We start from the raw sequence: 24,520 nt of genomic DNA on the forward strand, positions 1-24,520 counted from the left end.
CAAACAAGTCGCGGCTTAATTGGAAATAAAGAGAACCGAATTGGCATGAGTAACACGTGCGCTTTTATTTATTGCGCGTCCATGAGTATATTTCATATCTGGAAAATTTGACGTTGCAGTAAATATTCCTTGATATGCGTACCCCAACCCGAATTCAATAATTTAAGTCACTACAGTGCGACTCGTAACGTTTAAATTTAAATCAATACATGTCGTTTAAGCAGATTGAAAAAATCGTGTATCTTATGGTTACGCTTACTGCAAAAACGTCGCATTGTTAATTATCAATTTAATTAAAATGTTTCCGTCAAAATATATTAAATAAATAATTAAACGAGTTTTGCTTTTCAGGCGAGCCGTCGAAAACCGGCACGGCGACAGTACGGATATACACGAAGAATAAAAACGACGAGGAGCCGAAGTTCTCCCAGCAGGTTTACACGCCTAACGTCGACGAGAACGCCGGGCCGAACACCCTGGTCACCACCGTGGTGGCCTCCGACAAGGACGGCGATAACGTGCGATTTCGATTCGTCGGCGGGAACACCACGTCGGGGCAGTTCGTGATTGAGGAGATCACGGGTGTGATTCGTCTTCACGGGAAGGAGATCTCCTTAGATCGGGACAAATACGAGCTGAACGTCACCGCGTTGGACGACGGCGCGTGCTGTCCGAATGGCGATAAAACCATTCACACCAGCACCGCGGTTGTCGTGGTTTTCATAACCGACGTGAACGACAATAAGCCGGTCTTCAAGGATTGTTCGAGTTATATCCCGAAAGTGGAGGAGGGCGCGCCGAACGGCAGCACGGTTATTAAGGTACAGGCGACCGACGAGGACAAAGGTGTCAACGGGCAAGTCAAGTATTCGATCGTACAACAGCCTAATCAGAAGGGCACGAAGTTTACCGTTGACGAGGAAACCGGCCAGGTCTTGACCAATAAGGTACTTCAATTAATGATTGTTTATTTTAATAGTATATTACTGATAAAAATATTTTAATATTTTTTAATATTTAATATTGTACTTTGTGACGTATTTTATATTTTAATTTTGATTGTTACATTTTTATTTTAATACAGTTATGTAAAACATATAAGTTCATTTCTAAACTTTTTCATGTTTGATAAAGCCATAAATATTGCGTTGACTATATCCGAATGTATCAGCTTTAAAAGATAATACGAATGCAATTCGCGTTGGAGAGTACATTTAATATTCTAAACGTATTAAAAAACATCTAACAATCTCTAGCTCTAGCTTCTACTCTTTTATCTTTTATTACACGTATCGTAGACCGAACGATAAGCATGCAAGGCACTTAACACTCTAATTATTGTTCGTGCCGCGAGTCTATAAAGATTATTAAAGATTTCTAACAAAAAGATATTAAAGAAATAATATATCTATGTCATTTTTTTTTATGATTCTATTACTCTTCACTTTTTATGTCAATCTCGTTAATCAAAAACAGTATAAAAATACACATATTTTGTTAATTATATTAAATGTAAACAACAAATTCTGGAATAAATTTTGTATTCCTTCTAAAATCTAATAAAACTTGATCAATTGTTGATTTAACTGCATAGTTTATCATTGTTTTCAATAAAAGAAATTTTTCCTATAGTTTCCGATACATCGTGGCAATTAAAAAAAATTCATAATTGCAAACTACTCACAGATATTGTAGATATTAAGATTTCGTATTAATGTATTTGCATCTAGTAACGGACACGGCTGTGTTTCCAGGTGTTCGATCGCGAGGGCGATGACGGAAAATTTGTATCCGTCACCGTTAAGGCGACGGATCAGGGTGAGCCCTCGCTGGAAGGTGTTTGCTCATTTACCGTCGAAATAACGGACGTGAACGACAACCCGCCGTTGTTTGACCGACAGGTGAGTACACTCAACCCCGTGGGCAAGTATTTAAGGAAACCATACGGGTTAGAGACGCGATAGCAGATGTCCGGAAGTAAGACTGTGCGTGACGAAAGCACCATCGACGCGTTACGCTTCGGTGCATGTACCTAACTCAAGAATATATTCGCGATGTAACTTTGGGCTAGTTTTATTCGATCAAAATACATTCTACCCTCCATCGATTTAATAGCATACGGAGAGTTTGTAGCAAGTGGAAAACACAAGTCCATAATTTATTAAGTCGGAAACACGAAGCTATATCTAAAGTGGATCTTGTAAATTATAAACTAAACCCACTTCTACCTTAAACCCGTTACGTGTTATGTATATTTGATAAGAATTTGAGTTATCACTTTACTACATTTTTTAGCCATTTAGCCGCTACACATACACATGGAATAAAATTTTGCTAAAATAAAACTGGAAATTAAAGAATAATGATTCGAGAGAAATGGGTTGTTTAATTAATTGAAATATTGAAACTGAATAATACTTTATGGCTTTCGATCTTGTAATTATGTCTTGTATTTTTACACAAAGCGGATGTAATTAAATATTTCACGATATCTCCAAGAATATCAAATTGACGTATATCGAACATTTTTTGTCTTTTCGCAGAGATATGTGGAAAACGTGAAGCAAGACGCGAGCATTGGTACAAACATATTAAGAGTGTCGGCATCCGACGAGGATGCTGACAACAATGGCGCGATCGTATACTCGCTGAGCTCACCCAACAACGAGCAAAATCTGGAGTACTTTGAGATCCAGCCAGAGTCTGGTTGGATCGTGTTAAAGAAGCCCCTAGACGTAAGTATCCATATTAAATCGCTGATATCTACATATCGTCTCTCTTTAGCAGTATGGACAGCATCGTTTTCCTGGAACACACCCACTTTTTCGTGGGCGAGGCTTGCAATTTTTCTTTGCGGCTTGCCAGCTTCTTTTGCTCTCAGATATACACTTCGATATACTTCGGAGAAACGAAAGTCTCAGCAATGTAAGCGTTCCGCGATGTTAACACCGCGCGCAAATAATCTTTGTTGCGTCAGTTAACTATATGTAAACTGTATTTAATATTATTCGCGTCATTTTCAAGAATGAGATCCTGCGGATTCTACTCGTCCCGAACAAGTGTCGCGTGTCCCAGGAATGTGTAGGCTATATACGTAGTATATTATATCTATTTATATATATATACGTATATATATATGCAAATATACATATATACATATATATGTACATGATCTCGTATAAATATAAAACTTGAGTGTACACCTTCTGCCGATATATTGTACGTTTGCGTTGACTTACGTTATATTTAACACGAATCCGTTTTGTTGCTGAGCGGATAAACTTGTATACTAATATACGTTTTGGTCGGCAATTATTTCTCTCATCACTAATATGCAACGAAATGAGTTTCCTTTTTACGGCACATGTATAGAACTTTTTAATTCCCATTGATATGCACAATGTGTTCACTATGGTAAATACTTAGCTATGCCTGATTTCCTCAAACGCTTCATGTACCTGAATCGATCGACCGTTCGGGCTATTTTTGCAACAAAACACTCTCTCTCTGTCTCTCTCATTCTCTCTATTGAGAACATACTCGCGGCGCGAGTACCTTTTTAAATGATTCCAAACGAAGCCTCTTGTCCAGTTTTTTCATTCACTTTTACGTCGAAAATCGGTCGTCAATAAGTTACGTTATGAGCGGTCGAAAAGAAAAAGAAAAGAATTAAAAAAAAAAAGAAAACGCGCGCGTGTAATTTTTCTTTCCCGTCCTTCTTTTTCTCTTCACTTGATTTCCTTTGTTCGTTGTTCGTTTCGCCGCGTTTTTACGGTTTTGTGCCGCGATTCATGATTTTCGATCAAATTTGACGAGTTGCAAAATGCCGACGCGCGTGATTTTGCAGACTAAAAAAAACAAAAGAAACGCCCGCGGCTCGGCCCGTACGTGCGTGTGCACGGCCGACCGAACGCGAACGTGTGCACTTTTCATACTTTTCCCCAAAAGTAGCCAAGAAAAGGATGTGTGTGATTTTTGTACGTGTTACGCGTTGGTGGAGAAACGGGAAAAAAATGGAAAGGAAAGATGCAAAAGTCAAATGATAATAAGAGACATGACAAAAAGAGATGGAAACGTTCGGAGGAAACTAATGATCTTTAATTAATCAACTAACATTATTAATTGTGAATGTTTTTAAAAAGGGAAGTGATGTTTTTTGAACTTCCAGGAGCAGGTGGGAACAACATTTTTTGAGCCCCACGTACGGTGTACTTCAACCTCTACGCATTTTGTGGTGCATCAGACATAAACAATTTTTGACAATGCTTGCATATTTTATATGAATGTGTTTTTGATTCCTTTACAGGAACGGATCTCGCTCTCGCTCCTACATCCATCCACCGCCCTTTTCTTTTCTCGTTATCTTTATCTCTATCTTTTCCTACATCTGTCTCTCATTTCTGAACTTTTCTTTTTTTTTCCTTTTCAAAAAGTATCTTTCGTTTGTTGCATTTTGCGTTTTATTGACATGTCGGTAATTACTTTTTCTGAGTACACCTGCTTGGATATTTACTGAATTAGCTGCGTTGATTATTTTCCCGACAAGTTTCTCTATCTATCTATCTATATTTTGTTTGATTTGTATGTAAGACAAAGCCTCTCTTTCTCTGCGTTCTTTATTTGTTACTATTTCTTTTAGTTATAATATTTCATACCTTTTTTTGGTATTTCTTTTTTCACTTTCTCTAACATACTTTTTCTCTGACGTTTCCCGATTTTCATCCCACTCTCCCCGGTGTACCACGACGTGACTGACAAAGAAAAGGAAAAGAACACGAAAAGCATTTTTGATTGAGAGCGACTAATGTATAAATATGTGTATATACATATGTATAGATCATAAGAGAACTGTCCGTGATGTGACATTTTTTCTTCTGTGATTGGGGCGGCATACCACTGTCGTGAAAAACGGGAAGAAATTGAAAGTGAACGGAAGTAATCACGGAATGAAAGGAAAGCCGTAAACGTGCGGATTAAACTATCACGACGATATCAGAAAATAACGTCCATCGGTTTTTGAGTGTCGTTAAAACGAAAAAAACGAATCAGACGAGGGGTCGTCATAGTTTTTTTTTATCTCCCCGTCTCAATCTCTTCTCCCCCGAGCCCTCCTTCAGTTCACCCTCTGTTCACCAACCTCTCTCTCTGTGTCCCCTCTTTCTCTTCCCTCCCTCCCCCCCGTCTCCCGATGCCTCTTTATCGCATTCTCGCTTGCATGAAAAATGCCTGCATTGGTTGATTTCGTAAAGAGACTAATTTGAACTTCTTATTGTTTATGTTTGTGTTCATTGCACCATTTACTTTCTTCGGATTTGATGATGACAAAAAAAAGGGCTGTTTTCCAGTAAGTAGGATCTATATTCTTGTGTTTCACACCTTGCATCGAGATACATCATGATGTGACCATTGTTATACCAGCGCAAAAGAAAAGTATAAATATTCGTTGCTAATACTAGAGCGCCTTTCCGTTCGATTATTCAACATTATATCGTTTCGATGATTTTTCGCCTCTGTTATTGTTACTCGTTGTCACTCGGAGACGTCACTCTATCTTTCTCTCTTGCTCTCTCTCTCTTTCTCTCTCTCTCTCGTTCTGTCTATCTATTCTGCTCTATTCTCTTCTTGTTGCTCAATTTCTACCAAAATATTTCTACATCTAATCGTCTCTTCTCGAGCATTTCTGTTCGAAATTTTATATCACGCGCGATGTATTTTTTATGTACATACACACGTGTTACCGCGCTGTCTATTTTCGCTCTTTCATCCCGGTCTCGTATGTATCCGTAGGTGAAGGATGCCTTTATTGTGCCGATATTGCGCCACCAGTGACCTGTCAATTTGTCCGCGGTGCTGAATATCCAATGGACGTTTCACAAATATTAATATAAATAACGGATATCTCACTCTACGTTAAATCCTTCTTTATATATCAGATTATAAAAAATTTTATCTTTACAAATATTTTATTTTCTTTTAATTTTATTTTATGTTATTTAATTGTTGATTTAATTAGTTTTAATTTGAATACATTGATCTTCAATTAAAGTAAAATTACATAATATCATAGAAATTCAAATATTTAACAAAATCATAATTAAAGTGTTTTACGTGTATGCATTTGATTAAACCGTCCGTTGGATATCAAATGTTAAACAGGGATCTGGTTCTATTTTACTGGAACAGCTTCAATAATTACTTTTAATGTTCCAGGAAGAGAGCCGGTAATTTTCGTTACTAGAATTTTATGAGATAGCAAGATCTCTTATAGACAAACGTTCGTAGACAAATGTTCACTTGGGAACGAAGGATGGACTGACATGATATGGCGCTTTTATTAACATAAATCGCGATGTCGATATTTACCCTAAGACCAGCGGGTGGATAGAATCTCAGAGAATGTTACATTAAAGCATAAAAAATTAAGTTTCGAAAATTAAGACTTTATTCACTCAGTTGTTCGATTCAACTTAATTCTATTAACTTTTCTAGACACGTATATCTTCGTTTACTGTATTTTTCACGGTACATAAGTTTTCAATATAATTTTTAATTATAATTTTAAAATTTATCTTTTATTACTATTCACCCGCTGTTACACTATAGTATACTAGATAGTTTAGAAGTGTTAAAAGTACAGTACCCCCCTGTTACTTTTTAAACATAGATTCTTTGATGCTGCTAGACATTTTAATAAGACTTTGTAATATACATAAGACAAAGTGACATTCATAAATTAGTATTATTATTATACTGTAAAAGATGCGCAAATGTGAACCTTCTAGTATTCCAAACTTTTGTCTTAACATAGTCTTAGAATTTAGAATAATAAGACACGTCGAAAATTTATAACGCATTTGACACAGACACAAAGAAATAACTGCAAATTGATCGAAGAATCTATAGATGAAGGGAACAATTCTAGAACATCTAGTATATATCCGCTTTCGTGTTATCTCGGATGAGCAAAGATAAGCACAGCATTTATCTAATGCAATCAACGTATTCAATGAACGATCTTTAAAGACGCACTTTTCTTCCGTTAGGAGAAAGATTTTTCCTAACTTACTATTTGCCAAATAATTTTACGAAATTATCGAATACTTTTGTTGACATAAAATCAAATAACGCACCGGCAAAGGTATCTGTTTGCATTAATCAACTAATACAATCAATAATAGCAATGAGCTCAAATATACAAGCGTATGCATTCGACAGGTAGGTGTATCGCAACTACATCGTCTACGTTTGTCCATAAATTTCGTAATCTACTTATTTCATTAAAATCGATTACCGAATGCACATGTTTGTATCGATGTTATCATTACTTTGTTAATCAGCAGAAGTCGGCGATGTAGTATCTCCATCGTAATTACCGTCTTAATCACGATCAGCATCACCATCATCATCGTCATGATTCTCATCATCATCATCATCCGTCATCATCATGCCACTGTATGTTGCAATCACGAAACTACTCACGAAAGTATACTCACCTCACAGCATGTTTGAGTTCATTGCAATAAATCTTGTTCTTATGCGAGCGATGCACTTGTATTAAATTGGGCAAAAATTATTAGGAAAGTTAATGGATTTTTACGTTAGACAGTGAATCTATCACCGAGGTAACACGCAACGGAGTCGTCCTATGTCCAGGATACCTACGAGACTGCACGGTCCTTTATCTCTCTGTTTTTCCGTCTATCTTTTCTATCTGTTCGTCTCTTTCTCTCTTCTTCTTCCGTTTCAATTTCGCGAATAAAAAGCAGAAAGATCGTTTGAGGGTACTTTCTTATGTGGAACGCGCTCGACGCCGAGTGACGCTTTAGCTCTTTCGTAAACTCCAAACGGAAAAGACGAAATAGAAACAAAACAAAAAACAAAAACGAAAGAAAAGAAAAGTAAAAAGAGTGATGAAACGGAAAACAATCGCAAAAAAAAACCGCCAACTATAAAATCCCGAAAGAAAATGTCCTATAAGTTGACGGCCCAATGTTTTGCCACTAGCGTGACAGCTATCGCCTGCGAGTACGGGCCTCCGACAGAGGGATGCCAGTCTTGTCCGCAGACGTGGACGTTGAGTTAGACGTCGTAGACAGAAACAATAAACCACCTGTGTGGGATCTGAATGTATACGGCCCCACTCACATCAAAGAAAATGTCACAGTGGGTACTGTAGTGACGTCGGTGAAAGCCAGGTTTGTATGCCACGACATGACCGAGACAAGACACGTGACATGCCGTGCCGTGCCATGCAGTGCTGTCCCTTCTGTCTCTCTTTCTCTTTCTCTCTCTCTTTTTCTCTCTGTGTTGATCAACCCCCTTATTCTGTCTCGCTCCCCCTTTTTGCTTATTTCCCCATTCAATTACTCACGTATTCTATTTGTCTTTCTGTCCCGTCGATTCCCTTTATGCACTTGTATTTACTATCCGACATACTCTGGGTTCTCTCTTTTTATTCCTCTGTTCTATTCCGTTTCTGATTCTATCTCAACATTCGATCTTTATTTTGTCCATTTTCTCGTACATCTATATACACTTTTCTTTTTAGACACAACCGGGTACACGATATATACCATATTTTTTTCCTCCTTTTTGGTTGCGGAAGCACTTATGGTTAAGCGCGGCGCGGTAGATCGCTGATTGGCGGACACTCCTTCTCCTATTACTACAACAACTACTATTACTATACTGCTACCACTATCTTTTCCCAATATGTACTGTAGCGAGCCGCGGCGATCGCTCTTGGACGATATTTGGAGACAGCGAGGGTTCAATCGGCCAGATATATCATTCGGATACGATCCGAGTCTTTTGATTTTCAAGTGAAGTAAGTTTTAAATATTGTAAATAAACGTAAGCGATAACTGTAGCTTTAAAATTGATTGCTCTGATATTAATAACATGGATATTGCGATAGAGGGACTTTTATCTTCGAATTCATCTTAGAGCACTACGTAATCAGATCGTCTGACTTGTTTTCTAACTAAGTTTATAACAAATAATTGCAGAATTGTTGCAAATTTCAAACGTTATCAATCTACAGAACTCTCTTACTATTCTATTAAAATCTATTCCATAATTATAAACTTACTCCATTTGACAGTCGAACAGACTCTCGTTCTCTCTCGGCAAATACGAGCAAAGAGGAACCCACGCTTCTTCAAAGATTCCGAAGACGCAGCGATAGCCGCGCGCGGATCATATAGCGAATATATATACGCAATAACAACCAATAATTGTGCAAAATGCGGGAAAGCGGAGCGGTGAACGTGCCCTCTCTACAGGCGTTTCTAGCGTGCTCAATATTAGTTTAGGCAAGGATGTAGCGAGAGAACCTGCTGTGTGCCTCTTTGCGATATTCACGCGCAGAAAATACAGGGTTGCGGATCGTCGATCGTCCATCACACGCCGCTCGTCATCCGGAGCTCGTACTGTTCGAGAAACCACGCATCGCAATCGTGCGCGGGCGCTTTTGCTATAATAATTCTCACCGTACGTGCAAATTTTCGTGCACGAGGGTGCGTGCATAATGCGAGCTCGCGCTCGCGCCAAACGTTCCAGGCGGTTGGCGGATGGCCGAGATGGCAGGGCGTCGCGAGTGACTGCCCAGCGGATGACAAGGGAGAGAGAAGCTTCTTCCCGCCTCTCTCAAAAACAAAACCAAAAAAAAGAACAACGGGGAGCAACATGTACCATGTACTCTCCCTTTTTGCCACGAGCCTTGGCGCCTTGACACTAACGCCGTTGTTTTTTGTTCCCGTTTGTTGATACACGCGGTCTGGCCGTAGCGCGAGACGTACAAGCTGGAGGCGATGGCCAAAGACAGGGGCTACCCACCCTTGTCGCGAACGGTGGAGGTTCAGATTGACGTTGTGGACCGTGCGAATAATCCGCCCGTATGGGACCACGTAGTGTATGGCCCGATCTACATTAAAGAGAACATGGCCGTCGGGGCTAAAGTTGTGTCTATTAAAGCCAGGTCTGTCACACTGTCAATGCTCCGTGCGGCTCTCTGCACGAACCCGCCCTGCACGCAATCTCGTGGCAGTATTGTTCTTGTGCACGTTAATTGATATTGTGTACGAATCCACATTACACCGCATTTCAACACACTCAACACACATACACCAACACACTATTCGCAGAGGCGACGCGCGCCAACTATACTCGCTCGCTCGCTCGCTCGCAAGCATTACACACTTATGTTCGCATATAGGATTGACCTCGTGGAAGGCACGATCGTATTGTCGAGTGTACAGGGGACATGTCTGCGCGATCGCAAGGATCGTGGAGAATGTTGGAGGATCTTCGACGCAGGACGTGGTCATTAGAGCGATGGTTCTTGGCGGATCGAGAAACTTGGGGACTCAGATTAGCAAGTAACATAAAAAAAAGTTCAAATAGTGAGGTATCTCAATTTAAGTTATCTAAGAAAAGTTACAACATCTAGCTTCGCAAAAATTAGCAAAGATAATTTCTGAAAGCAACTAGATTTCTTATATTGATTGTTACTACTGCGAGTACCAACAACGGTCAAAATATTTTGTTGTACTCTTCGAGATAGGTGCTAAATTGCACTTTGCAAGTTCTAGCCTTCTGGGAAACATTACGTAGGAACCATCGCTTCAGGTTCGGAACCATTCTCGTTCGAGTATATAAATACGTCTTTTGCATTTGTACAAACACACGCGAGACGCATTCACACGGGCTAGGACACACAATATATGCATATATATAGGCGCGGTGCACGATATATATGACCGTTCGCGAGATAACGGCCTTGTTAGCATTTGACGTTTTATTTTGTTCGGCTCGAACGCGAACGCACTTGCGAACAATGCGATTACGTCAGCTCCGCCTCCGAGCGGATTATGTTCTTGAAACATTTTGCTGCATCTCAACACGCGCAGGTACGAAGCTACTTTCATTCTTCCGCGAGTGGTTTAATTGATTCCGCAGCGAGATTTAATTTCTTTCTACCGCGACGCCAGTAAGGCGTCTCTCTCGTGTACACTAAATTGAATAAACGACGCGACCAAAGGCCGCTTTTCATCCGTAGATCATGCCTCGCAATTCGCGAGAATATAAGAAACGGTACGAGAGCCGAGAAACAGCCGCATCGAGTATTCCTCTCGACGCCTTTATCACTAAAGTACAATTCTCCGCGAACAAAGCGCGAGGTCCTATTGTTGCATAGTAATCGACACAAGTAGACCCGGGTTACTGTTAAATATTAATTATTCGCCTATTGTTGCGTGAAGATCATTGTTAACTCGTATGAACGGGATGATAACAGTTTTATAAATCGTCGTTACATAAGTCGATTGTATCAACTTAAAGTCAAAAGAAAGATACTCTGTATTATCTAATTAGTGTTAAAACTTCTATGATCAATTTTTTAGATATACGTATTATTCTATGTATTATATTGTTGTTCTATGTATTGTGTTTTATATATTACGTATCACATTCATTACTTCATACAGATTGAAGAAAATACGTTTATGTCTCATCCTGGGTCTCATCCTAAATTTCAAAATACGTAACTTTGCAAGAAATATCGCGAACAAGTCATGACGGAAATCGTGCGATAGTATGTGAGAGGAAAAATATAGCTGACCGGCGCAAATGCGTCTTTTTCGTAGCGGACATACCAAAAGCCGTGTCGAAAAAACGTTAGTAATGGGTAGTTTGCGCTTGACGTACCGCTTTTAACGGCGGTCTCGCAGAGACACATGGACTTCCGACGAGAACGAATTGGCTAATTACATACGTACATGCTGCACAAGAGGTGCCAGATGCAACGGTCACGCGCTGTCTGCGCAAGATAGTACATTTTATTGTAAATTCAGTATACGAGAGTCCTGTACGCCCGTGTCACGCAAATATTCCCCCGGCTTATCTCGCTTAAACACGCGCCAATTCGATTCTGCGCGAATATATTAACAAGAAATAATGCTAATGCATAATCCGAAGTTGCGGGCAAAGCTGTAGTCCAGTTGGAATTTTTTAAGGGAGCATACACTTTTCATACGAGAGTACTTTTTTATAATTTTCTCCAACTAATATTTTCTATTTATTTCTCTCGCCCTTTTTTCGCGTGACATTACAGCATACTGTATAACTTAATATAATAAATATTAATATAATTTTTGCACGATATTTGAATCAAGTTCTACTATAATCTTGAAAATTGTCTATTTTATAGCATAAATTCTTATGCGATTTCTTTACCTGATGCTCTCACAATCAGTGTAATAAATATTCTTATTAAGCTAGACTCTGTCGATTTTGCGAACGTATATTCAAGCGATGTTCTCATGAATACTATACAAATTTCACACACCAAACTGTGACGTTAGTGACATTTCGGAGGATTAATTCCAGAGAGTTTACTCGTTAGGATCTTGGTTCAATGTATAGCCCGGAAAGGGATGCAGCAAAACGTTTCGTCATTCGCGTTAGTCCGCTTGTTTTCCGCGAACTTTCCTCATCAACGTTGCCGCCACGCACACACGAGCCTCAATACAGATATGTCACCGGCTATAATAATTATACACACACACTATAATGTTGTCCGCCGATAATCGCTTCTCTCGTCGGGAAATTCGCGGGCCTAGCAAGAAACGCATTAACATTAATTCCGTACCACACAGGTGATTAAGCCGCAAACCGTTAACGTCGTTACCTTAAGTCACAGGTTTGTTTTCTGCGCTGCGATTCAATAGGTATATTAACAGTAACTGCCAGCTATTTTGTATATCGCGACGAACTCTCGCGCGCCCGGAATTAGACGCAGAACTTTCTCTCTCTCTATCTATCTATCTATCTATCTATCTATCTTTCATACATTTGTTGTGTGTGCCGTAAACATATTTTTGGGCATGTTTTACGAAATAGATGCTTCCCTGGATTATATATTATTGATTTTGAACCAACCGTTGTCGTTTTCTTATTTCTCTTTCATCATAGTTTTATCACTCACATGCGTGCCTCGTTTGTTTCCTCCTCTGTTTTGAGTTACCTTCGCACCGGATTGGCTTTTTTCAAAATTTACTTTTCGTCTCATTTTTCGTTGTGTGTGCTCGTGTTAAGGCTCCGTCACCTACCCTGGGTAGTCGGAGTCGCGTGAGTCAGTCAAGCATTATAGCTGCGGCCGCAAATGATCGAGCAGTTATGATTTTCGTTGATCCTCCCCCCCTCCGATGCCTGACTTCGCAGTCGAGCGTGTACCAAGTATGTCGTATTGTACATACATATTTCGTTTTTACTCCTCCTTGGTTGTTATCAGTTTGTCCGTTATCGCTATATCGATTTTAGATCTTGGTTCGTCGCCAGGACATGCATATACTCATTCAATATATCCAATCATCGACATACGTTTCATGAATGCCGTAATTAATTTTTGGGCATGTTTCGTCAGTTGCTTACCTTTCGTTAGGTTACGACGTGGTAATCACGTTTTTTCTGGTTTCTCCTCTTTATTTCCCTTTTTTTTTTCGTTCTATTCTTCGAGAGCGTAGTGTGTTCTCGTAGTGTCTTTTTGTGCGGCGAGATCTTTCTTGTGCGCCGTTCGACAGCAAGTTGAGTAACGATTTAGATTGGAGTTGATGAACATAGTTAGAGCATCTTTGATTGCTGAAGTCACCGTGTCTCGTATCACACGTCGAACAGTACAGTAGCAATTATATATACCTCTCCAATTAGAATTGAGCGAGCAAGAGCATTTGCTAATTGACCTGCGCCGCTACGCGATGCTCGCAGATCGAAACGAGTGGCGAGAAATTCTTTCTCCTTGTTCCTCTCTTTTGTAGAAAAGTAAAGAGAGGGGCATTGTGAATTCTCACAAGACTCGAAATAAAAACGGTATTATTGATTTCCCATATCTTTCTGGCAATTGTGAGCCGACGACAGATTTTTCCAATACAATTTTATCGTTACAAGGAAAACATCTCTCTTATAAAATAAAGTAAATGTTGTCGCAAAACAAGTATCTCCATCTGTTACATTTTCATGTCTAATTTGATATGTATGACCCAGATATGTATTTATGAAAATTGCTGCGTAACGTCGAAAGATTTTTTTCGCAAGGATGAAATTGTACTGGAATTATTTAATAATATGCTCCCTTACGTAGGGCATTCGTAATCACACATACGACACATAAATACAGACATACTTGCATCGTCACCGCGCACCAATGGTTCAGGGTGGTTATGCACAGATTGGGGTTGTAAGGTTTCTAACTCTGTCCTTTTTTTTTATTGTAACTTAATTACACGTATCACTCTATGCGACAGTCTTACTTCTACAAGCTCGCTTTCTGCCCACACACACACACACATACACACACACACACACACACACACACACACACACTTGACGTAGTTGTACAACATGTGCGTGCACACACACTCACACACTCACAAATGCAAAACCTTCGGACTAAGGATCACGCTTATGAGCTGTACTACCATACTAACCGGGCATATACGGCGTACACAACCACTCGACACGCGAACGTGATATCGTCCGTCAGACGTCGTCCACAGGTAACGAGCAATTAAAATCGCCGTACGAGCGTCATTTGTCAGGGGCACGAGTCGCGCTATTATTACGGCGGTAATGTGGAAATTCTCCTAAATTAACATTCGACTTCAACTGGCGGCAGCTAACGAGCAATCGGAATTAATCAGCGAAAAGTTGTACGGCGACGTGAATTTATTTGATATACCGCGCCGCGCCGCGCCCGCGGTCGCGTGATTAATAAAGCATTGAATTAAATTTCGCGGAAAAATCGAGATTTTATCCAAATGGAGAACGGCCAATCAATATTGATATTACGAGGTTCTGAGCTTTCATGTGTTAACATTAACAATGTGTAACTTCACAAGCGAGAGACCACCAACGTGCTTTTTAAAGCAATGAGGCAACCTTTTTTTTGTCAGCTCGATTTCAACGAATGAATTTTTTCACGAAAAATTTGCTCAACGTACGAACAATACATACAAAATGTGAAGATAGCAAAAAAATTTGACGAATAAAAATTGAGAAAAGTATTCGGTGGTTCAGAAATTTACATATATATAATATTTATGTGTATACATATAGATTTTAGATTTTAGAAATACAAAATTTATATTGATTAATACTATGTTAAGAATTGGCTGGGTTCGGTTCTATTATAATCTCATTTTAATATTTAAAAGAAGGCAACAGTAACTAAGATTGGAGCTAAATTCGATTGAGTAAACAATTGTAAATCATAAAAAGCACATGTATTTTTCGATTATGCAGAATACATAATGCTGATGGTTGCAATTTATTTCTCAAGGATGCAACGTAATAAGTGGCGTCATTGTTCGAGTTCTTTGTGTTTAACGACAAGCTTGGATCGAGTTGCGTCGTCATATATTCCGGGATATTAATCGCGCGATTCAAAGCTGCTACGGTTTTTGTCGATATTAATGTGTACTATATATATTCCGTGTTTTAAACGAATTTTAAATGAGTGTTTCAGAACAGTTTCGATATTGCAAAAATTATCTTTTGATCAAAATAATCTCGCTATGGAGTATCCAATATCGCCGGTCTGATAATCGTTCGAATCGTCATTTATTTGATACGCTGTTATACCATGTTCTAGATTTCCTGCTTTTTTTTTTTAACGACAAATTCTTTGAAGTCGTTTCAACTATCACAGTTTTTGCTTTGACGTAAATTTAATTGGAAGCTATTATCTTCAGCGTGTTTTTGATAATATCCATATTAAATGTCTTGATAATAAAATAATAAATAAAATTTTTATTAAAGCAAAAATGTGAAATTGACTGAAATATGAGATTTTATTTCGTGAATTTGCAATATATATACTTTTAAGACAGTTGTTTAATCTTCTATGTCATTACTTAAGCAACTGAAGAAAATATAATGATATAGTTAATATAATGATAAAAGTAATATTATAAAATATATTTGCACATATTACAGATGAAGAAAAAATATATTTATAATCGAAAATGAGTTGAGAGCAAAACGTCATTAGCATTTCATGCATACATTTATAATCGTGCGGGTTGAATCGAGAATTCGCGTGTGCACTTAAGTTTCACTAGAAATTTATTTTGAAATTCAATATTGACCAGTAGGCTGTTGAATGACATAAAAACGCGATGCGATGCACACATTGCGTATCGCGAAAAAAATTGCCGTTTTTCGTATTCTATTATAAAATTGCGACAAAGTACTTTTCGCGAGTTTCAATTATCAAAAATGTTTGTGTCAATATTACTGTCCATTCGTTCAATATATCGCGGGATTTCTCGTTACTGCTGTCAATCGCAGAATTCGGTGCATTCCGGTTGACACATAGCTTTCGACGCCCTGCGGATTTTTACACGACAAATATAAAAAACGAATTGTTTTCTGTTATAAAGAACAATAAGTGAATTATTGACAAAAATATATTGATACAGTTTTATCGATCATGGTTGCGAGAAAAATCGCCGTAAGTGTGATTAAATGTGTAAATCAAAATATATTTAATATTCAGAAGAGAATTTTCATTACGAAATGCATTTGCGTTTCGTACATAATTAATAATTTCTTAATAATTTTTACACTTATATATATTTAATACATTTCAGTTAATATATTTCACATAATAGAATATATTATAATATGTACACATTATAATATTATAATGTGTATAAGATATTCATGATTTGCTCTCAATGTTCCTGATTATAGTTATATTCCCTTCTCTGTAAGACGCAAACATATTACTTTAAAGATAAACTTTGGCTACGAGACTTCAAAACTTTTGCGAACTTATTCAATATAGAACATCAAACTGTGTGTGTCTTGCAATAAACTTGTAAATTATGAATGCATGACAAAATTCCATATTAGTAGAACGCCAGTTTTTATGTAATTTTCTTTCTTATCGTTACACTAAATTAAAAATTACAGAAGTCCGGGAATACATAAATAAATGTTATAAAAGTTAAAGTTTTTATGGAATAACTTTTGATTTAATAATAAAATTTTATTTATTCAACATTAACGCACAGCGATAAAAATGTTCAACAAATAAACATGAATTGTACGTCACATAATCTTTACTGGTTGCTATCGTAATGAAAGAGATAACATCGCTTGATTTCTATACGGCCAGAAAAAATACGGCTGACGTGAAAAACAGATGTTATCGGGATTAATCGTAAAATATATGTCAAACCAGGCTAGTTTTATCATCTCCAGAAAAGAGATGCCAACATTTTTCACGGAAAATCCTTCTACCTGTACATAAAAGTGCCATTTCCCGCAATTCGGACATACTTCCGCGTATTTAAATAAAGTTGCTCGAAAAATGTCCGCGCGCGAGACTATATCTCTCCTACATTTTTCGAACAAAATCTTTGCTCTCTCACGTAATTTCTAGTAAATTCGAATATAAAGTCGCCCTCGAAGCCAGTTCGAAAGATACGTTTCGCTCTTGAGACGAACGTGACTTAAGATCCGGATGACGTTTTAAGAATTTCCGAGAAACGACATTTTAATGCTGAAACTCGCTTTCCGTTCGAAGTTAAGCGACGAGAGGAGCGGGAGATAGTGCACGTCTCGCGCAATATCTAGGTTCCGGTGACGGGTGAATTTAAACGCGACGATGTTTAAAACGTAACACGGCGCCGCGCGTAAATGATTGAGCTCCGGGCGAAACATGAGCACTTAACAGATCCTCGCGTATTCACAAACGAGCTTGTTCCGCTAACGGCGCTACCGAGCGGCGATGCCCGAAGATTAAATCTTTCAAAGATCTCGTTAAGCGTGATGCACAACGGCTGAGACGTTTCCTACATTTAACTCTTGAACCCCGGGGATTTACATCTACTCCGGAGATCACGTGTGTTTAACGATGCGTTTGATTCAATTTTCACGAGTTTGCTGTTTGCCTATAATCTCGTTTAATAGTAATTATGCGTATCTCGTTTAAACGTATCAAATAATAGGATTGCAGTATAATATAGTATAAAATACAATTCGTTGACCAACAAAGGTAGATCGCGATATTAAAATTATTGTACAGTCATTGTAAATTGCGTCATCTTATGCTGTGTTATTTGGCTCTCGACTTCATGTTATAACAAAATTTTCCAAGATCGCGTTAATTTTCGAAAGAATGCAGTAGGTATATTCCACGACTGAATTTAAATTAATAATATATATAACAAAAGTTAATAACACTTTCGTTTTTATTTGCATAAAAATTTCTTTAAAGAGAATATTACAACAAGATATAAAAAACAGACTATCTTTAAGATTTATTTCTCGTTTTAGTACCTTCTAGTACTATGTTCGCAATAATCTTCCTGTAAAGGGCAATGATTTCGTAGTTGACATTTATATTGGCATTTTAATGCCATACTGTAAATCATATGTAATAAAAGGGGTAGTCCGCGAGAGCGAACTTTGACTTTTACGAGCGGCCATTAAATAACGTGTTCAATTCAAGATTCTATATATATGGAGTTACACCCGTTACACCCGGAAAGGGTAGGAATCACTTTTATGTAAAGATTATAATAAGAATACATTCTCTGAGATCATTCTTTCATTTAATAAATTAAAAGATCTATTTAATCAAAGGTTTATCAATTTTAAAGAATTAAACTTTCGTGAAACAAGAGAATCTCACTATAACTCACTTAAAAATACTAGAGGTTAAAAAATAACGATAGACGAAATTGCCTTTAACGAATTAGGAAAAGTCGTCTTGGAAAATATTCAGATTTTACTTTTCTTCCTTATTTCTTTCCGTTTTTATTGCAATATCTTATAAATTGTTTACTCCAGATCCGCAACCACAATTTTAATGCGAATGCTTTACGAATTTAGAGTTTTCCCAACAAAATTCCGCAGAAAACTATCACTTGTAAAATTTATTAAGTTGTGATATTAAGTACTTTCGTAGTCAAACCTCTAATTAAAGTTTAAAAAAGAAAAGACCCTTTAAAATTAACTAAACAACAATTTTTCATTTAATTTCACAAGCTAGTTTAAGAAGCTCCTCATTTCTAATCGCTTACAGACAAAGAATTTTCCATTATTTTACATATTATAATTTAAATACTATTTCTCCTCGGATATTCTAATTAAATATAATTTTAAATCGGCCAATGAATTATTAAAAATTGACCGGTGATTTTATATAGGACATCCTGTGAGATAGAATCAATATCGTGCCCCGTGTTTGAATTGACAAATGGCGCTGTCAATTTCGGTCGTACACCCTTTGAACTAGAGGGAAATCTCCTCTCGGGAGACATCGGGATCCTTTCGGATCGATGAACATTTCGTGAACGTCTAACGGATGACACGACGGCTGTCTACAGCGATGTGTACACGCGGTACAACGTTCATACGCGCGGGACAAGGAAACGCACGCACCACACACGCATAACACACACATATACGTATACGCAAACACACGCGCGCGCGCGCGCGTGTATGGACGGTATACACATCGGACGAGCGGACGATCGAACACGTATGTAATACAGCCGTGCGGTTCGTTCGACCAATGAGATGAGCTCGGACATGCGAATGATTATATTGAATCAGACTGTTATGGTTTCTTAGGGATTAATTAGGGGAGAGATCCTTGAGACGATTCCCAATAGTAACTTGTATATAGTTAAATAAATAGATTAAAAGCAATTCGTATGCTTGATAAAATTTGCGTATTTAATACAGAATGGAGATAAAAATTATTAAATTGTTCACCTGCTGATTTAACTACGCAAGTGACTAAATAAAATTATGAATAATTAATATTTTGCGCGACAATTTTTGACACGCAAAATAAATTCCGATTTATCCGATTTAATGTAGCCATTCCTATAGTATATGCTATTCCTATTATCGGCAAGATAATTAATTAAACCTATTCAAATCAAATTGGAGATTAGGCGATTATGCATAATTGAAATCATTAATTTCAAATGAGATACTATGCGAATCGCAAATTAGTAAATGAGAGCTAATTGTTGTTAATGAATTCCGCATAATTTTCATTGCCTTGGAGCGCGATAATTGCTCGAGCGAGATTTCAAAGGGAGAAGTTTATGCATCTTTTATCCGATATTTAATTACAATATTAATTATTATTTTACACGATATAAACTCTCTTATAGAAACAATTTCAATGATTTATCAAATTTTAAAATGAAATGTTTGATCGTGTAAATCTACACTTTATTCATTGATTAGTTCCATTAATTAGCGGTTTATTTTATATCTGCCGAATGGTATAATTGTATAATTAAATGTGTTAATGCTGCATTTCGATATTTACTGTCAGCAACTGTCAGAGTACTGTAAACATTCAATAGTATTACGTGATGTAAAATATAGAAAAATATAGATTTTCAGTACTGACTGAGTGAATATCGGAATGCAGCCATTAATGAATAACAAATAAAAAATATTAAATAATTAATATTTTAATTTTAATTTTAAAGTGCAGTAATAATGGAATAATCTTCAAATAATAGCACTAATTTGTCTTTTATCCTCTTGCAGCAAAAAGAGCTCTTTTTATCTTTTTGCCTCTTTAATATTATTATATTACTAGTATATTAATGAGATGTAAATATAACATCTCATACGATAATGCAATGTTTCGTTATTGTCAGACGTAAATATTAATATTATCAGATTTAAAACATTAATGGCAAATCAACTAATTGATCGATATTTGAGAAGTTTAATATATATATATTATACAGGGTGCTTATAATTTTGCCTGATATTAATAAGTTCCAACAGCTAGACTTACGTACGTAAATTTGGAATAAATTACCATTGTTTTCAAGAGTATAACAGTCCACAAACTACATTAGCAAATGACAATACGTCACCGAGTAACAGTCTGATCGACTAATCACTCATTCACGAAGCTCGTACTCCGCGCTCGCTCGAATTCGTGCATTTTAACACACAGCACCATACAATAGGGGTTGTAACACTTCTGCCACCGAATTAACAGCGATAACAGTCGTGGATAGTAATTGGCCCGCGCGAGCGAACGGGAATGTAGCTAGAGCAGCAAATATATGCCTTTTGACTGCGTGAACGTTGCCTAGGGTTATAATCACTTCTCGGTTAAGAGCTCGCTCTCTTGTTAATACGCGCATATATAACACATCTTATAATTGTATACACACGCGCAGTTGTGTGTTGAGCGCACCGAACAGAGAAACGAAAAGGGAAACAAAAAAAAAGGAAAAGAAACGGGCGACGACGGGAAGCGAAAGACGTGCGGCGCGTTAGGTAAAATCCACCACTGATCGCTATACGCTGAATTACATAACTGGCTTTGACCGGTATAATTTCAAGCGCCATTTAACTTCCGGTGCATAGTGGAAATAGTAATTGAAACGTATACTGATCCTTACACATCTTAAGTATCGCAATAAAGATATCAGCTTCACGCGTCTGTATAGCATAGAGGAAACACGGTGTTGTGGAAAAGCGGATTGATTCATTGTAAGCAGAAGTAGTTTTCAGTAAATTAAGTTTGAAATGCGGAGTTTCATGTTGCTGGCCCAGCTGTGTGTATACGACTCCTTTTTCTTCCTTTTTATTTCGCGGATTAACCCACTTTTGCACAACACCGTTCGGAGATTCTGTAATTATCGAGATTATACCGGCTTCGAACGTCGTACCGGGCGGTGTCGAAGATAATGAGAAAAAGATAGAAAAGGTGTTGATGAGCCGCGCTGCCGCGTATATTTAACGTATAGAGATCAGTGAGATTCCATTGTCGAACTATTACCTCTCGTTTTACCCTAGATGTATTAACAAGCTCCAGCGAAGGAGTTTCTTTTTTCCATAACGACGATCGAACGTTCAAACTTCGTTTACTTGTCTCTTTCTCTCTCTCTCTTTCTTCTCTAGTCGTGTACGCATACGCTCGCGCGTGAATGAACGCGTATGCGACACATCGCATGATAATCTTTTATTTCAAGATATTTTTTCTCTCATTATATCAGTAACGATCTTTTTTTCAATATACATATGTACAGGATATCCCGAAACAATCGCAACGAACGATTCCTTTTGCCTATGAATCAGTTAAATTGACTTTTTTTCTCGACAAAAATATTCTATTGATTAGCATTTGTTTTTTTTTTTAACAATCTTTGCTCTTATAAAAAAACAAAGTAGCATATATGTATAAATAAAAAAAATATTACACTCCAGTATCTTGTTAAAAATGTACTGATACATACATTTATAAAGTTAAGACTATATGTCATGCGTAACAAGCTAAAATTAAAATTTAAGGCTCAAATAAATATTATACACATCATAATAGATGTGCATTTCTAAACATATTAAAATAATTATGTCGTCATATTGACTTTGAATCATCTTTTGTTTAAAAATTTTGCAAATATAACTTTTTTCTGACACAGATCCGTATTTAAATTTTATATTTATAACTAAATATAGCTATATGCTTACAATAACAATAAATTCAACCTACAATAACAATAAATTCAACCTTTATATAAAAAGATCAAGTTTATTATATTTTTCTAATACTAAAATGTGTGATCTGAATGCGAATCATATAGCATCGGCAAAAGGGATGGGCGGTTAGTTATAGGCATCCCGTATATCCGTGTCTTGGAATTAGAGCAATCGATATCGTTTTGTCGTTTTGTGAACTGGAAAGAGCAAGTCAAACGTTACATAACATATGTAACAATTGCCCTTTCGATTTCCGAGTCACGTAAAGATATCGGTTGTTCCAACTTCAAGATATCGATACGTATATGTACGGAATCCTTTTCTCTTTCTCTCTTCTACCTTAGGAAATTTCCGTTTTCGTTTTCTGTTTTTCCGTTTTCCGTTTCCGTTTCCGTTTCGTTAAGTTGTTCTCGACGCTCCCGGGCAGCCGGTGCGCGCCTTTGTAATACGCCCCTTTGTGTATGTCGACAGCTCTGGAATCGACAATAATCCGACGGTCTTTTACCACTTAATGCCCGGTTCGACGGCGCAGACGAACAAGTTTCATACGTTTTACCTTCAGCAACGCGCCGAGCAAGCGACAACTTGGGCCGATATTAAGGTTAATCATCCGCTGGACTATGAGAGTATAAAAGAGTACAATCTCACCATACGAGTGGAGGTATGACTTGTCTTTTATACGCACGCTTTTCTCCAAGTGAAAAAACGCGGTAATCGAAACGTCTCTTAGAAATAACGTAAAGATATCTTATCTTAATGCTGATAAAAATATAACCTAAAATTAGATGACTAATGATTGATGACAATAAAATTTTAGCACGATAATATTCTGCTGTATCGGCGATAAAATGCCAATTTCTGCGCATTAAATGTTAAATGTAAACAGGCGCATCAAAGTTAAAATCTAATGTATTCAGCGTTAAATATTATAGATGTAATATAATCTTTTGTAAAGAAAGAAAGATTGATATAATCAAGTAATAAAATATATATCATTGCATTAGATTGTTAGAATGTTGAATGCGCGTAATCCAAGAGAAGCTCGAAATACATTTAGATGTAAATGCATTCGTATAATTTTGCACGAGAATAAAAACGAGGAGTCGGCATCAAGTGGTACACGATGCATAATCGTCTTGTAATCGCGGCCAACTTAATCCCACCAGAATAATGGAGCTCAACAGCTGGCTTCCGAAGCTACCGTGTACATCATGCTGGAGGATGTTAACGACGAGATACCGCTGTTCACTGAACGAGAACAGGAAACCGTACTCGAGGGTGAACCGGTGGGCAGCAAAGTCACCCAAGTGAACGCCATCGACAAGGACGGAACGTTCCCCAATAATCAGGTAAATTGATATCGCGCAATCAATTCCGATACGTAAGAAACAGAGCATGCTGGCTCTACACGTTTGTTCTAAATTCCTTCTGGCGTATTTTAATCGTGAAACATACAAACTAAAATATAAATTGAAAAACATACAGAAATCACATAACACATAATCTTTTAATATGTCTCTTAATTTTTGCATAAATATGTAGTCAAAAGATATATGTTTCATGATAAGCGATTTAAATTTCCATGTTTTATTCGGTTCAATAAACAGATATTGCGGTATTTCTGGCATGGTTTTGGTTTTGATTTAGAATACATGGGAATATATAAATGCGCATAAGTATGACTGTATTTTTGAATTAATTTAAATCAATTTCATTATTAACATTTATCCACTTTTTTAACTCCACTACTGCAATTAAATTTATCGACGAAGTACAGAGGTAATTTAGACACTTGTGTCTCATATTCAATTATTATGTAAAACGCGATCAACGAAAAGCGAGACTGATTAAAATTAATAAAAAAATTTAACTCCGGTCATAATGAAAAATAGCCAGAAAAGACGTGTCACGTTTGACACCGATTTTCTCATTTCTTTACCGCAAAGATCCGATTCCGAATGGATCGATATAGCAGGAGAAT

At 37.3% G+C, this 24,520-nt stretch overlaps 1 protein-coding gene across 6 annotated transcripts in view; it reads left to right on the forward strand.

Annotated features, from left to right (window-relative positions):
• The window catches only part of LOC139816880 (neural-cadherin), a 202,599-nt gene that overhangs the window by 45,979 nt on the left and 132,100 nt on the right, over positions 1-24,520 (forward strand). For 4 of the 6 annotated variants that reach the window (XM_071784682.1, XM_071784685.1, XM_071784684.1 and 1 more), the window contains 6 exons: positions 352-947; positions 1,755-1,901; positions 2,544-2,735; positions 9,789-9,979; positions 23,011-23,200; positions 23,706-23,888. In XM_071784682.1, the coding sequence (XP_071640783.1) occupies positions 352-947; positions 1,755-1,901; positions 2,544-2,735; positions 9,789-9,979; positions 23,011-23,200; positions 23,706-23,888 (1,499 nt within the window). Of the gene's footprint in view, positions 1-351; positions 948-1,754; positions 1,902-2,543; positions 2,736-4,168; positions 4,235-5,332; positions 5,345-8,004; positions 8,196-9,788; positions 9,980-23,010; positions 23,201-23,705; positions 23,889-24,520 lie in introns of all 6 variants that reach the window. The other 2 variants (XM_071784688.1, XM_071784683.1) reach the window with 2 other exon arrangements.

This window comes from Temnothorax longispinosus, chromosome 7, assembly GCF_030848805.1.
Source record: "Temnothorax longispinosus isolate EJ_2023e chromosome 7, Tlon_JGU_v1, whole genome shotgun sequence".
Classification (NCBI taxonomy): domain Eukaryota; kingdom Metazoa; phylum Arthropoda; class Insecta; order Hymenoptera; family Formicidae; genus Temnothorax; species Temnothorax longispinosus.